General features: G+C 36.4%; 1 protein-coding gene across 6 annotated transcripts in view; it reads right to left on the reverse strand.

Annotated features, from left to right (window-relative positions):
• Positions 1–2,375: 2,375 nt before the first annotated feature.
• Positions 2,376–16,573, reverse strand: part of TRAPPC8 (trafficking protein particle complex subunit 8) — an 82,909-nt gene continuing 68,711 nt past the window's right edge. For all 6 annotated transcript variants that reach the window (XM_008538887.2, XM_008538885.2, XM_008538886.2 and 3 more), the window contains 4 exons: positions 15,229–15,330; positions 11,474–11,619; positions 4,352–4,441; positions 2,376–3,423 (listed from right to left, as the gene is read on the reverse strand). In XM_008538887.2, coding sequence (XP_008537109.2) covers positions 3,189–3,423; positions 4,352–4,441; positions 11,474–11,619; positions 15,229–15,330 — 573 coding nt within the window. In that variant the 3' untranslated portion in view covers positions 2,376–3,188. The remainder of the gene's footprint in view (positions 3,424–4,351; positions 4,442–11,473; positions 11,620–15,228; positions 15,331–16,573) is intronic.

Consider the following 16,573-nt stretch of genomic DNA (forward strand, 5'->3'; position numbering starts at 1 on the left):
TTTTTGCTATTCACAGAAACATCCAGTTCTCAGATGTGTCCTTTCCTGCCACCAAGTACAGTAATTAATTCAAGTAGGTAAGGAATTGCAGAGAACTGTTGGAGTTAGTAAAGCTGACTTCCATCACAGCTTAAAAATCAAGAGAGAAACGGGGAGGGGGGCACCATGACATGCAAACTTCTCCTGAGGTAATAAACTATAGTCCACCAATCCTGGGAACAAGCAATGGAATATCATCAAACTGGGTTGACCCTAGGCAAAATGGTGGAATGGGTCAAGTTTTTGTTTAGCATCTTGTCACTTACTCCTTCAGACCCCGTCCCCATGCCTGCTCCTCCCACCAGCACTCCTCACCTCCCTTCCAGGCACTGTTCTGGTATCCCGTTCCATTTAAAGCCTTGCTCTTACAAGCCACCTGCCAAACCTCACATTTTAAAGATCAATTAGGGTATGCTCTTAGGGTACCTACAGGCATTTGCATTTTAATGGAGTCTTCTGGAAGTCAGGCCTAAGGGCATGAATCTTTACTGGAAGAACTTCAGTTGAGATTGAAAATTGTTTGGGCTGCAAAAGACTCAAAATACTCAATACCCTTCTAAGTAGCCAATTTCTGAGGGAATTCCTGTTAGGAGGCATTTCCTCAGCTGTGTGATGAGTGGACCCTGTTCCTTGCAACTGCTTCAGGCCCCAGTGCAAAGCCTCAAGTGCCTGGCCCGTCATCAGACCTCTGACCTACCATATCTCTTGTTGAGTACTTTTATAGTTAGGGTAGCCTTTCTCTTTGTTCAGTGATTTCAGCTCACTGTTAGCCCTCTGTTCTCTTATCACCTTTCCACATGCCTTTCTGGATTCCTGTCTTCCCATCTCCACTCTCTTACAAAGGCTCGCAGTAGATGCTTGAGATAGCTTGTTGGAATTTAGTGCTAAACTTGCCATTTACAGATAATTTGAAGTTAGTCGTATTCTCTGTCTTGTTACGCTAAAAATATGAGTTAGGTGTGGTTTCACTTGCTCTTCTTGTTGATTCATATACTTATTCGGAAAATGAACGGAAAGGTTTAGATTTAGGAAGACACCATTGTCCCAAGGGCCACCTGGAAGTGAACTCTCTGGTTTTATTTGTCTGAAATATCTTTGTTTCATCTCCATTCTTGAAATGCATTCTTCTGAGTTTAGAATTCTGGCTTAGCAGTTAGTTTCTTTCAATCCTTTGAAGATACCTTCTGCTTCCATTATTTTTGTTGAGAAGTCTGCTATCAGTTAAATTATTGCTACTATTCCAGTAAGTTTTGTTTTCAAGATTGTTTCCTCCTCGGGACGGGCCCTGTAGCGTAGTGCTTAGGTTTGACATGCTCCACTTTGGCAGCCCAGGTTTGCACATTCGGATCCCACATGCAGACCTACGCCACTCACTGGCCATGCCATGGAGGCGACCCACATACAACATGGAGGAAGACTGGCACAGATGTTAGCTCAGGGCAAATCTTCCTCAGAAAAAAAAATTGCTTCCTCTTTCATCTTTATTTTCTGGAAGTTTCACTATGATGAATCTGGATATCCATTTCTTTTTATTTATGTTGTTTGGGATTTACTGAACTACTTGAATCTGTAACTTGATGTCCATCCTAGAAAATTCTCAGATTCTCTTCAAATACTGCTTCTGTCCTATTATCTCTCTCCTCTTTCTAGGACTCCAAATAATCATACTTTCTCACGGAATCCAGTAGGTCTCTTACAGTTTTGCCTATTTCCCACCCTTTTTCTCCCCTTGCTTCAGTTTAGATTATTTCTCCTGACCGACACTTCTTGTCTTAAAGTCTGTCAAAGGTGAGGCTCTGCCTCTTAGCTGCTTCTTCCTAAGTGGAGAAGTCTCCCAAGGCAAAGTAGCTCCAAATGATGGCCTCCTCTCCCTGGACTCTCTTCTCCTGGATTTTGGCCAACTAAAATTGACTATACTGGTAACACTTTGTTTTTAGTAAGATATTTTTCTATTTTGTTGAGACCTTTTGCTTTTCTTCAGCAGGAAGACTAAATTATCTAGTCTGCCAAAACCAGCATCAGAGTCTGCTATGTGGTTATTAACAACAGGTTCAATGAACATTTATCTTCCTTTCTTCCAGGATATAAAAGGAGTATCCAAATTTGTAACTGGGCATCAGACATGACACATTTAAAGATAAAACTCATTTGCTCATGTATAACAAGGCCACCAAGGACTGTAGGACAAAGACTGTACTTCACTTTGGGAAAGAAAGATGATAAAGCTTTCACAGGAAATTAATCTGGTACTTGCTATAATAATATGATTAGCATTCACTTTAAATTAAGAATATATTAAGTCCTCAAAATTAAAAAAACAGCATCCAATAAAGCTATACAGTGAATAGCATGTCTTTATTCTATTTACAGTACATTTGTTATAAATATAATACATTTTTGAAAAGCTTATTTTTAATTAACTTGAGTAGATTTATATTTTAAACAGATCAACTCAATTGTTAAAGTTACATAATAAAGAATATGATAATTTAAATGACAAAAATCTCATATTGTGAAATAGTGCACTCTATGCTGAGATGACTGAAGGGAAAAAAAGGTCAAACTCCTTTCAAAACTATATTCAAAGCATCAGAAAAAAATTTTTTCTTTTTACAAAGTTATATATAAGTAATAGGACATCAGATACTGAAGTATGAAGACTCTATAACCAAAGTTCAAAACTGATTTCAGAGAATTGTGTGGAGCAAGACAGAAAAGTTTGTATTTAACACTCTATAGAACTTCACAGTAAAGCTGGAATTTAGAGACTAATGGCTTAACAGGAGTATTGCCAGCAAGGCCTTTCCTTCCTCAGAATTATCTAATTTTCATATAGCATCAGTAAGCTGTAACAGCAGACTCAGACACTGGTTTTAAGGTGGGACTTAATAAGGTGCGTGGACATGTTGAAATTCTGTAGTATGACATGTAAATTATTACCAGGGTTTAAAGAAATACAAAAAAAGAACATAAGTATTCTCAGTCCAACATGCTTTGTTTGCATCATCAACAAACTGACCAGTCAAAAATATTTTGCAGTGATCCGACACCAACCTCCATAACAAGTTAGGTATTTCAAATACTGCTGTAAAACCCAATCCGCAAAATAAAACTGATTCCTGTGGATTTCAGTACAAATTTGCAAGTGGTCACACATTAGTGATGATGATCAGGGCAGGCATGGAGTTCTGCTGACTTGTTTCAAACACTCTAACTTGGTCCGATAACTTGGCAAATACTCTAGGAGTTCCAAGGTTATAAACACCTGTATGGACAAAGCATGCTTTGAGCTGCAAACTGTGAATCTCCTGGCTTTTAAGCTGCAGTTTATATTGTGTTTGTCCAAGCCATGTAAATGATCCATGGATTTCCAATGCTTCTGGACTAAGGGAGAAGAAAAATGGTAAGTTGGAGGGTTTTTTCTTTGTAATTTTTTTCCCCAAGGTCCCTTAACAACATATCCCTTTCATCTAGTAATTCTATTTCTAGAAATTATTTTATCAAGCTCACTGTTTACTACTAATAATAATAATGGCAATAACTATTATTACTACTGCTTTAATAGCTAACATTTATTAACAGTTACTATGTTCTAGGCACAATGCTATGAGTGAATTCTCTCCTTTAATGCTCACAACAGCAGTTAGTAAATGATGAAACCTGATTTCAAACCTGAGCTTTTAGCCACTTGGTTACCCATACATAAAAATAAATGTGGATACAAGAATGCTTATAATATTGAAACTGTTTATAAGATTAAGAAATGGAAAGCAACCCAGTATCTATCAGTGAGGCATTAGTTAGTTAATTTATGATACACACAATCAAACAGAATGTGTCTGGATTTCAGAGAGCTGCCCCAGATTCTGTGTGGGGTGTTATACAGTAATAATTAGTATACAGTTCATACTACTTTTCTAAAAATCCCAAAATTTCTGAATTCCAAAAAGCATTTGGCTCTTACAGTATCAGATATGGGAGTAGAGACCTGCATTTTTTTGGTAAAGTATTACTTTATAATCAGGAAAAAAACTTAAAAAAAATACTTCTATCACAAACTTTTATAAAACTTTTTGTCTCTCGTCAAAATAATTTGCTGCTTTTGGAAACTGCTTTCCATTTTGTCACTATTATAATGCTAAGACAATCCTTTGTAACTCTTAAATTTCTATAATACCAAACAAAAAATTAGGCGTGCCTGAGTAAATTTCCTCCATCCATGCTTGGTAATGATTTGCATTATTTCAAAATATTAATTGCTCTCAAATCAATCCTAAACTATGACATAATCTTGCACTAAATAAATCTTTACCTCGTTGTTTTATGCCGAAGATCAACTATTACATCAACATCAGCCTTAGAACAATTGGAAAGTAAAAGAGTGACTGGTACTAAACAAAGGCTATGGAAGAAAAACAAACAAAAGAGGTTAGCTGTGTGTTTAAAAAAAAATTGTTGAAAATAACACTTAAGAATACCTAACAGAGCACAGGCTCTTTAAAAACAATAGATTTAAGTAAGGAAAAAAAACTGAGTTCTAAAATCACTCAAGACAAATTATTTGTGTAAATAAGAAGTAAAACATATTAATACAATGCCTGAATACCAAATATCAGAATATACACACCCACAAAGCCATTTTATTTCCATTTATTATAACTAATCTTAAAAAATAACTAAAGTGTTTCCAGGTGGTTACTTTACAAAATGAAAAACAAAATAATCTCAACTAAGAAAGATCAATGGATAAAAAAATCATGACTTATTTTTAACAACAATTAACCTTGTTCTCTGTATGTTACTTGAAAATTGTTTAATTTTGAGAACTTGGCCTAGATTGACATTTGCATTTCTATCAAATTTGCATAAAAGTCATCATGTTTTAGAGAATATGAGAATTATTTCTATACAAGAAGTGATGAGGAAAGCCCTTTCAAGTAGACACATTTGTTCAGGTAACCTAGTTGCTGATATCACTTTATAAGTAATAAATTACTAAAGCACAGGAGAAACAACAGGCAATGACAGAAGAGGACATACGAACAGACTGGTGCAGATTGCAAATCAAGAACATAATAAATAACCTATAGACAAATGAAGCCTCATTACCTACTTTATTTATATTTTGCTCCATAAACACAAAGAACAAAGAGAGTAAAAAAGGAAAAATAATAACTTGATAAGCTTACACAAAATAACTTTAAAATTCTGCTCAGATAATATATTTTATGCTTTCAGAAATTTTATATACTCTTACTGAGAAATACTTTCTAAACAATACTGCAAATAACAGATTTCCCTAAACAAAAACTAAGATAATTTCAAAAACATAACCTCAGATTTTGCTGGTGTAATGCCCTTACCTCCCCCACAAACTTCTCACAAGGAAAGGAGGGCAACAAAGACTACTGAGTGAGTTTCCACTCCGAAGCACCTCATTAAGTTACATTCTGTAACCCAAGGCAAAACCTCAGGAACTTTCGCTATTCTGTTCCCACTGGATCCTCAAATGTCAAATTCTCCACGCCTTATCTAAATGCTTCTAGTAAAAGAAGAAATGTGAACACCTGAATGTTTCCTAGCCCAAACCAAACTCATTATCTTCATTCCTTCTCTTCTTCCACTCACTGTTTCAGCGAATAGCACCCCATCACCCCCAGTACACCTTAGGCACCATACTCTGTGATTTTTAATTGGGAATAGAGGCTACTGTCTCACTAGCCCCCATTCCCAATTTTCCGTTATTCTTCACAAATTCCTGTCAATTCTTTCTCCCACACATCTCTGGAACCTGGTTACTTCCCTCAATCTTCATTTTCCTTCTGCGTTCAAGTCATCAGGTTTACTCTAATAGCCTCTGAATTTGTGCCCCGATGCAATCCATTCCTTACACTGGGTGTTTCTCAGACCTGATCTGTTTCTCACATTTAAGCATGCACTAGAATCACTCGGAGGGCTGGTTTAAAAGGACTGCTGGCCCCACTCCCAAAGTTTCTGATTCAGTAGGTCTGGGGTGTGGTCCAAGACTTCACATTTCTAACAAGTTCTCAGATGACGCCAATGCTTCTGGTCTGGGACCACATTTTGAAAACCACTGCTTTATACAACAGTCTTTCTAAAATGCTAATCTGATGAGCCACAAACAGCCTAAAGACCAAACTGCTGACAACTCTTCCCCTACAACCAAAATTTGGCATTATTAAAGGCATAGGTTCTAGAGTCAGGCTGCTAGGGTTCCAACATCAGCTTAACAACTCTGTGCCTCAGTTTTCTCAACCGTAAACCAGGAACAATAATTGTACCTACCTCGGGTTTGTTGTGGTGATTAGGTAAGATCAAATATTCTAAGTGCTGAGAATGATGCCCAGCACATGTTCAAAACCTCCATAAACATTATCTAATATGACTTCTCATTTTGAAAAGCTACGACAGCTAAACCCCATCTATTTCACATGTTTGTCATCTCTGGTCACATACTCTTTCTCATATTCTCATTCCTCTACTGCTCTGTGTTCCACTGCCGTGACCAAACCTCCTACTGTCCCACTCCCCCCCCCGCCATTTCCACATTACATTAAGAACACTCTTCTAGATCCTCAGTGTCTTCTCTTTAGATTTCTACATCTTACTTTAACTGAAATTTGGCTGAGCATACAGCTTCCTCTATAGCCCTCTCAACAACAGATGCTGCTTTTCTTCCCACATCTTCCACATGTCGATCAGAATGTATCGTTAATGTAGTCCTCAGTGCCACTTCTTGATGATTTCTTCCTCCTACCTCTTCTGTAAAGACACCCGTTTTTGTCATAAACTACTCCAAAGATTTTAATCGTTTTTTCTGTCCCCATACTGACAAACTAAAACCAGTGACAATAACTCAGTATAGCAGAGATTCTTTGGGTGTGGGGAAGGGATGGGTAATTTGAATTCTCTGAGGTAAAGATGAGGGAAACATCTGTTTCACCTCCCACCCCGCATTCATCTATCACATCTGTCAAGCAGAGGCATACCAGCTAGATGAGAAACACTAGGCTTCTCTTCCATATCATCTATTGGCTTAATTTATTAAAAGCTTTAGCATGAGTTTGCTTTCTTCCTTTCAATCCCGAGCCTTGTCATCATTCTGGACAACTTCACTGTCTAGGTAGACGACTCACTCCATACCTCAAATTCTTGACCTATCACCTCCATAACCACCAGTACTACTCAAAACTCAGCCATCTAATTTCCATAACCATACCGTGAATTTTTTTTAGTCACCTAAAATAGCTGCCTCTGTAATAATACTCAGTTACTCCATTCTCTGACCACTATCTCCCATCTCTCCAGCTCTCTCATTCAATTACGCTTCTGTTCTTTAGTTTCACAAGGATGCCCAATCACCTCTATTTCAGTGATTCTCAATCTTGGTTACCGTGGTCACTGTAATTATTGTTTAGCAGTTATTCACTCCCTTACCTTCCCATTGTGAGATTATGGACTGCCTTTGTTGATTATGAAGGTGAGGCTATTTGGCTAAGAAATATTAATATCTTCAAAGCAAACAAACCCTTAAATGTGCTACTGCAATAAGGCTCACTTTTTGTATCCAGAGATCTGCCATGAGAAGAACACATTCCAAGTAGCTGCTGCCCATTTGGACTGAGCCCAAAATATATGTGGTGCAGACATGAACCCAACCAACCCACAGCCTGGAGCAGAGCTTCAGCCAGATCGTGGTTGACCTAGAGATTCAGGAGCGTGAGATTAAATGCCTTGTAAACTACTAAATTCTGGAGTGGTTTCTTATGAAGCATTATTGTGGCAACAATGACTGATACAAATACACTCTGGTCCTCACATGCACATCTGAGGACATTTAAAAAATACAGATGCTTGGGTCCTACTTCCAGAGATTCTGATTTAATTGGCCTGAGTATCAGACAGAGCAATTTTCAAATTTTCCCAGGTGATTCCGATGTGCAGCCACAGTTGGAAAAAAGTACCTCATTTTATCCTTATCTAACCTGCTTATTTTCACATACTTCCATGCACAGTTTTGATGTGGTGATGCTTTACTTTAACCCACTACTCTAACTTGAGTTTGATCAAACCTGTCCTGCTCCACATCCTTCCCTGCACTGCCTAGGTTCTATGATGCTTTTTAACCCCAAAAGAATCACATGGAGAACTCCTAAATATCCTAGCTTCTAAGTACAGCCAACGTTTTGCCTGCTAAGATTAAAAAGAAGCACCATGGAATGTAAGATATTCAGGAAGTACATGAAGCAGGACAGGTTTGATAAACAGAGACAAAGTAGACTGTGGGTTAAAATGAAACATTATGGAATCAAAACTATGTAAAGTATGCGAAGTCAAGACAGGTTCAGTAGGGATAAAACATAAATTTTTTTCTCTCAACTTCGGCTGCACATTAGAAGCACCCGGAGAACTTTAGGAACTCAGGATGTCCACCCCCTGCCAATCAAATCAAAATCTCTGGCAGAAGGACTAAAGCATCTATATTTCTTAAATTTCCCCAGGTGATCCCCCTGTGCCCCTGTGTCTTGATGCCAGTTAAAGGCACACAGAATGAGTACTGAGCAACATTAAGACCTAGGCAAAGATTTAAAAACAAAAGTATTTAAAAAATAACTTAAAGGCTAAAATTTTAAAAAATCCGAAAACAGTAAGTGTTGACAAAGGTATAGAGCACAGGGAACTCCCATATACTGCCAGTGGGATGTACAAATTGACAAAACTACTTTGGAATACACACACAAAAAAGGCAAGCACACACATACTGAGATATATATATATATATAAATAAGAATATTCACAGTAGAATTCCAAATAGTTCAAATATGAAAATAATCCAAAAGTCCATCAACAGTGGAGTAGATAACCTAATTCTGGTACGTTCAAACATACTCATATGGCAATGAAAATTAATTCTACAGCTTCATGAAATGGTTGATGATTACTAACATAATATTAAACAAAAGAAGCCGGACATAAGAATAATATACTCTGTATAATTCCACTTATATAAAAAAAGTTCAAAAAAACCTCACATGAAAATCAAAATAGAAAGATGTATACTTAGTTGGAAAAATAATAAAGAGAACCACAGAAGTGATTACCAATATTGGGGGTGGACAGGGTAGTGACTGGGAGGGAGTACACACAGAGCTTCTGAGATGCTAGCAATATTCTACTTCTTGAAGAGAGGTGATTATCTGGGTGTTAGCTTTGTGAAAAAAATCACTGTAACCATACATTTTTGTTTTTGAGCACTTTGTGTTCTATTTCACAATGAAAGGGTTTAAAAATGGTTGGCACCATTTAAGTTACCTTTTAAATATTTCTTTTATTTTCTTATTTTTTTTTAAAGATTTTATTTTTTCCTTTTTCTCCCCAAAGCCCCCCAGTACATAGTTGTATATTCTTCATTGTGGGTCCTTCTAGTTGTGGCATGTGGGACGCTGCCTCAGCGTGGCTTGATGAGCAGTACCATGTCTGCACCCAGGATTCGAACCAATGAAACACTGGGCCACCTGCAGCGGAGCACGCGAACTTAACTACTCGGCCATGGGGCCAGCCCCACCTTTTAAATATTTCTGACGCTAAGTCTCTGGGAAGGTCTTAATTTTGCCCAGCACTCTTTCTGTGTCCTTAGCCAGCTTCTTCTCACTCCTCTCAGTAGTTACTCTCAGATTTCACTTTTAAAAAATCCTCTACCTTTTATTCTCTTATCTCCTAGATGACTTTGAGGAGCTATAGGTTAGCTCCTACAGAACTCCCTAAAATGGAGGCACCCCATTTTAATGTGTAAACTTGTTAAAATTTCTCCCTACTTTCTTCTCTTCCTGTTTCAATAGTGAGGAGGCCCCTTCTTCATTTCAAAGCTAATCCTGTCACTGTTTGGTCTGTGTATCTTTCCATCTATTAAGGATTCTGTTACTCTCTACCTGAAGATTTCCTTCAAGACCATAATCATATCTACATCTTACCTAGTAAGAAAACAATAATATCAAACAGATATTCCCTGATGCCTGTTCATAGCCCAGCTTCTTGAAAGTGAGTTCTACACTAGTTCTCTCTTTTTTGGTGAGGAAGATTGGCACTGAGCTAACATCTATTTTGTATGGGGGACACTGCCACTGCATGGCTTGATGAGCGGTGTATAGGTCAGCACCCAGGATCTGAACCTGTGAATCCCAGGCCACTGAAGCAGAGCATGTGAACTTAACCACTATGCCACCGGCCCAGCCCTTAAACTAGTATCTTTACTTTCTTGCCTCCCTCTCCTCAACCTACTATGTGATGCTTCCACCCCCACTATATAGTAACATTCTTCTCAAAAATCATGAATGGCCTCTTTATTATCAGATCCAATGAATGCCTTTTTGGTCCATTTATTATTTGACCTTTCTGCAGCATTTTAAACTGTCAACTACTTCTCTCTCCTTGTACTGTTCTCACTCAACCTTTGAGATACCACTTTCTCCTCATTGTTCTCTTCTCCCTAATTCTTTGATTGCTATTTCTCAACCAGTCTTCTTCATGGACTCCTTTTGCCTTAGCTCTCTCTCAGACACCACTGTTCTGCAGGTCATTGCTCTCTTTTTGTTCTATGCCCCTACCCAGGATGCCTTCACCAAAACTTGTACCTTCAATTATCACTTACAGACTAGTTCTAAGAGACTTCTCTCCATCTTTTTTCTTTTTTTTCTTCTTCTCCCCAAAGTCCCCCAGTACATACTTGTATATTCTACTTGTAGGTCCTTCCAGTTCTACTAGGTGGGACACCACCTCAGCAAAGCTTGATGAGCGGCACTAGGTCTGTGCCTAGAATGTGAACTGGCAAAACCCTGGGCCACCGAAGCAGAGCATGCGAAATTAACCACACAGCCACGGGGCCAGCCTCTCCATCTTTTCTTATATTTGCAACCAGCAACTTTTTGAAGTGTCATCTGATTTAAGACTTCTTATTTTTAGAACCATAAGTTTATACAATCAAGCTATTTACCAAAATTATAAATATATCATTCCCCAGGAATTTTATCACTTAATAAATATTAAGTAAATGGTGCCATCTAAATTTGAACTGTGTGATGAGTCTATGTTGTAGTCATGGCTTAGGTTTAATTTCTATGTCTAAAACAAAAACAAAATGATATAATATTTTTTCCTTGTTTTTGACTTGATGATAAACTTGCTCATCACAAGGAAACTTTTGGCAACTGAGGTGGCTGAGACAACATCCAACTCTGACCACAGCAGTAACACATAGTAATTGTAGTAAAGGGTAAATTACTTAAGAGCAAATCTATAGACTCAATATTATTCTAAAGTTCTTCTTCAACATTTGAGTTAATCCCATCAGCAAAATAAATAAATACGTAAGTGTGTGTGTTTGGTAGAAAAATTTTAACAAAAATAAACCTCAAACCTTTTTTGATGAAATGGATGATTAAATGATTCTGGATAGTGAAGACTCGTTTTAATAAGATTAGAAAGCTGCTCTACTGATGGTCTTGAGGAAACTGTAGTGTTTTCTGGCCTGAAAAATTTTAATAGTTCCATTTCTGGTGGCTCCTGAGAAGAGAAAAGGAAAAATATATGACAATGAAAACCTGTCTTGTTAAAATAAAGTATAGCCTACACAAACAAAAGAAGTTAAAACCAGCAGAGATAAACTAAAGCATGAACAACAGTTTTTCTGCTCTTATTTTAAACTAACAGTTGGCATCATATGCAATACAATCTAGGATAAAGAAACTAGAATCTGGAATCATTTATTCATTCCCTATTTTTTATGTTCTGGGATTAGACTTGAATTCCAGCAACTTCACATATTAGCTCTGTGATCTTGGATAAGTTATTTAACACTTAATTTAAGACTTAATTTCCTCATTCGTAAAAGGGGTTTATATGATTCCAAAAGTTGTTGTGGTTCTCACCTAGTAAAACCGCTTAGTATATACAGACATTCAATGGTAGAGCATCTGTTTTAATAGTTGAAGAACTAAAATGGCCTTAAAGTTTCCTTTTGAAAATAGATTGCTGAGTTTTATAGATTACAGTCCTTCAACTATATTAACTGAAGGTTAACAAGTATGTAAAAGTCTTAATATAGCTTAGTGTCAGGCACACCGTAAACATTTCAATAAATATCATTATGATCTAAATAAAAACAAAGAATAATGTCCCATTTCTATTATTATCTTCTTTCAAAGTTATCTTTTCTCCATCTTCCTTCACTATCCAGGAAAATTTTGGTTTTCAATTTCCTGCTAGCCTAGCTGGATTCCAATCTATACCAGAAATTGGCAACCTACAACCCATGGACCGAATCCAGCCTGCCTCCTGTTTTTGTAAAGAAAGTTTTATTGAAACATAGCCACACCCATTTGTTTACATACTGTCTATGGCTGCTTTTGGACTCCAACAAGAGAGATGAGTAATTACGACAAAGACCTTCTGGCCAGCAAAGCCTAAAATATTCACTACCTGGCTTTTCTCAGAAAAAGTTTGTTGACCCCTGATTTTACAGCTGCGAAAGCAAAAACTAAATTTTTAGGTTTTGACTTACAAATCAGAGAAAAGTGTCTAGAGGTTTACCCTGGAGGAGGGAAGACTTATGACTGGAAGAGAACTTCTGGGGTGCTTATTATGTTCTATTTCTTCATCTGGGTCCTGGTCGTATTGGAGTGTTCTTCAATTTGTGAAATTCAATGAACTACTCACTATTCTGTATTTATGTGACAAATAATAAAAAGCTCAAAAAATGTATTATTGTTTAAAACAGTCATGCACCACATAACAATGTTTTAGTCAACGAGAGACCGCATATACAATGGTGGTCCCATAAGATTAGTATCATAGAGCTGAAGTATGTAGTAGGTTATACCATCTAGGGTTGTGTAAGTATACTCTATGATGCTTGCACAACGATGAAATCACCTATAGACGCAGTTATCAGAATGTATCCCCTTCGTTAAGCAATGCAAGACTGCATATTCTAATCATCAAAGAAAACAAGTTATTGTTTGAGACTTCTAAATTATACCAAATAAATTTCTATATACCACCTATCAAGAGGAAAACACATGAACAATGCCACAAAAAGGATACCAAAAACCTGAAGCTAATTTACTGAGAGAATATTTAGAAGAGATTCCCTCTCTCTCAGCTTGAGAGTAGCAACAAGTATTTTCACAATCAGTGCTAGACAATTTGTACAGTAGTTTCACAATAAGGATTTGACTGTATCTTATGACAGTTCTGCTACAAGAGAGGTGGAGAGAGTGTAAAGTACCATTATCCTTGTTTTATAAGTGAGTAGTAGTAAGCCAAGGTCTGTCGTTATGCAAGTAGTTTGCACTACATCATCAATTTGAAAGTCTTTGGGCTCCGAATACATTATTCACAGTATGATGAAATTGCCCTATCTCTCAAGTTCAGCTAATCATATAAAGAGAACATAAAATATTTCAAAGGTGAGTATAGAGAAATAAAAATGATATGCCATACACAGTATGTAAAAAAGGAATATAACAAGAGTAAATTTTATAGAAATCAGCTTCATTTCCTAACTGCTAATCTTGCCATTGTTTGAGATATCTCAAATGATCAAGTTTATGACATTTACAACTAAAACTTGGAATTATTGTATTAGTCAAAGGGAGAAAAACAATTTTTTTAAAATAAGAAATAGATTTGGAGTTAAATTTGATATCTTCATTAAACCTAACAAAATATTACCAGTAGTTATCATCAAAACAAAAATTGATTCAAGTTATAGAATCACCAATGGATGCTAAAACTTGTGGACCTAACTTTGATGAGAAATCAGAGATTTACATAGTCCCAAAATTCTCTCTCCAAAAATTGCTTATTATTGTAAAAGGAAAAATAGTAACTTTCCTATGGAGAAACATGGCAGACACCATCTTAATCAAATAATCCATCACTGGTAATAGGAGAAATTAACATCATGTGCCTTCTGATGTAATAGATGGATATACCATGACTTATGGAGTATTTCTGCCAAAAATGTATAACCTTAATTTAATCATGAGGAAACACAAGAAAAATCCAAAGAGGTATTATTCTACATTAAAATAACTCGTCCATACTCTTCAAAAAGGTTAATGTCATAATTGACAAATAAAGACTCAGAAACTATTACAGATTAAAGGAGACTAAAGAGACATGACAAGTAAATCCAATGGATGATCCTGGACTGTATCTTAGGAAAAAACAGTCATAAGGACATAATTCAGACCTTGATGACATTTGAATATGGACTATATATAAGAGCACTGCATCAATGTTAAACTTCCTGAATTTATAATGGTTTCTGTGATTATTTAAGAGATTGTCTTTATTCTTAGGATACTAAATGAAGTAGAGGGGCAGGATATCTGCAATTTATTTTGGTGTAACTACTTGAGAATGATTAAGAAAAAAATCAGTATGTATGTAAATAGAGAACGAATGATAAAGCAAATAAGGTAAAATGTTAATCACTGGTGAACTTGAGTGAAAGAAATAAGAGTCCTTTATACTATGCCTGCAGCTTTTCTGTAAGTTTGAAAATTACCTTAAAATAAAAGTTGTCAAAAATAATGGGGAAAAGCTTGAAAATTAAGATCTACTATTTATAAACACAATACAGGGTCACTGAATTAGTGGACTAAATATGCTTAGATTTTGCTCATATACACTATGAGAACTTCCTGGTATGATAAATAGTATTTTAGGAAAAACAAGAAAACACATGAAACAGTATACCAGCTGCTGCACAACTCCAGAGGCCATCCTTTGCAGTTTATGACATGCCCCCTAGAGCTCTGCAATCGTGTGGGCCTATCACAACAAAGAAGAAAATAAAGAGAATATGGTTCCCTTCCCCTCAAACAAATCAATTCTTTTTGTAACTATGAATTCTAGATTTAATATAGAATCTATCTTAGGAAACTCCAAGATCACAAATGCATGTTAATACTCTTTTAATGTGCTAATGAATTTCAAAATCAATTTATGTTTATTTCTAATTTTAACGTCTTCTACCACCAACCCTTAACTCAAATCCCAATATGAAAGACTGCACAAACCAGACAGCATCAAAAACGCAAAAACTAACCAAACAAAAAACCCCAGCGGTTCACAGGAAAGCCCCAAACCAAATTAAGTCATTACCTGTTTCTGGGGATATGAAAAGGCTTCTTTTCCTATAGTGCGAAGAATAACATGATGCTGACCTTCCAAAATAAGCTGCTTACTATCTTCCACCACATACGCCTAAGAAATACAAAGCACAAAAACGTTGCCCTGCTTGGAAGTAACCTCAAAAGTAACCAATGCAATATTTGATGGGAGGCATAAATGTTATGGCTAATATCTATAAATTATCAACACTCATGGCTGTGCCAACACTTCTATCTTTAATTATCCATTCAATCAATAAAGTATCTGTCAAAATCTGTTTTGCCTCAATATAACACAGTTGGCCTAGATATTTGAGAGAAACATCTTGAAATCTTTTCCAATTTTCTCTAGGGTTCTTAAGAAACTAGTGCAACAGGAAGAGTACCATAACACAAGATTTTTTCTTTACTGGACTGCCAATATATAGTCAAAGGCTTTTTCTTATATTCTTGCTTCTGAATGCCCCAGTGTTTATCACATAGTAGAGCAAAATCAGTGAGTACAATCATAAATTCTCTAAGTGGAAATGTCATGTCTTTGGAGATCTTAAAATATAAGTACCTATGGTTTTAAAACAAGACTTTTTTCTTCCTATACAGTGAACTGATTTCATCTATATCAAAAAACTTATTCCAACATATAACTCTTCTCCCTCTTGACTGCTTCTGTCCTGAAGAAAAGATAATCTGTAAATAGCTCTCATATACTACTATTGTCATATTATGCAAACACAAAGGCTTAAATTTTTTTTGACAAGCCCAATTTTTTTACTATTAGATTCAACAGACATAAAACTACTCAGTCAAAATGCTATGAAAGTTTTTAAATGTTTATTTTCAATTTCTATACTTATCATGACTACTGACAGTTTGCCATCCACAGATCACACTTGGAGTACCGCCTGCACTAGGCATAGGATAGCCCAGGACCTGCTCAGCATCCATCCATGCACCACCCAGAAACGCAGGAGGAGTTAAACTCCTGATGGGGTGACCTTGAATCAAGAGAGGACGCTAGCTGACAGATAAGGTCCTGAGACACGTCATACATCTTTTTCAATGGTCTCAAGGGATTGAGCAAAAGTCACCCATAGCCAGGCATAATTTTATAAAGCATTCTCCTACCTGCATATAGGCTTAACTTTTTAAAACGAATCTTTATTTTTGGTTAAAATTGGTTAGGAGTTGTACTATGTTCCTTTTTCAACTATTTTTTCATAAAAATATTGTCTGAGCTCTTAGTTTTCTCTGGAATCATGTTTTATTAGCATCCTATGCTTCCTGTGCATCCCACTCCACAACTTAAATGACTTTTCAAGTTTTCTTTCATTCAAGGG

This window comes from Equus przewalskii, chromosome 7, assembly GCF_037783145.1.
Source record: "Equus przewalskii isolate Varuska chromosome 7, EquPr2, whole genome shotgun sequence".
Taxonomy (NCBI): Eukaryota; Metazoa; Chordata; class Mammalia; order Perissodactyla; family Equidae; genus Equus; species Equus przewalskii.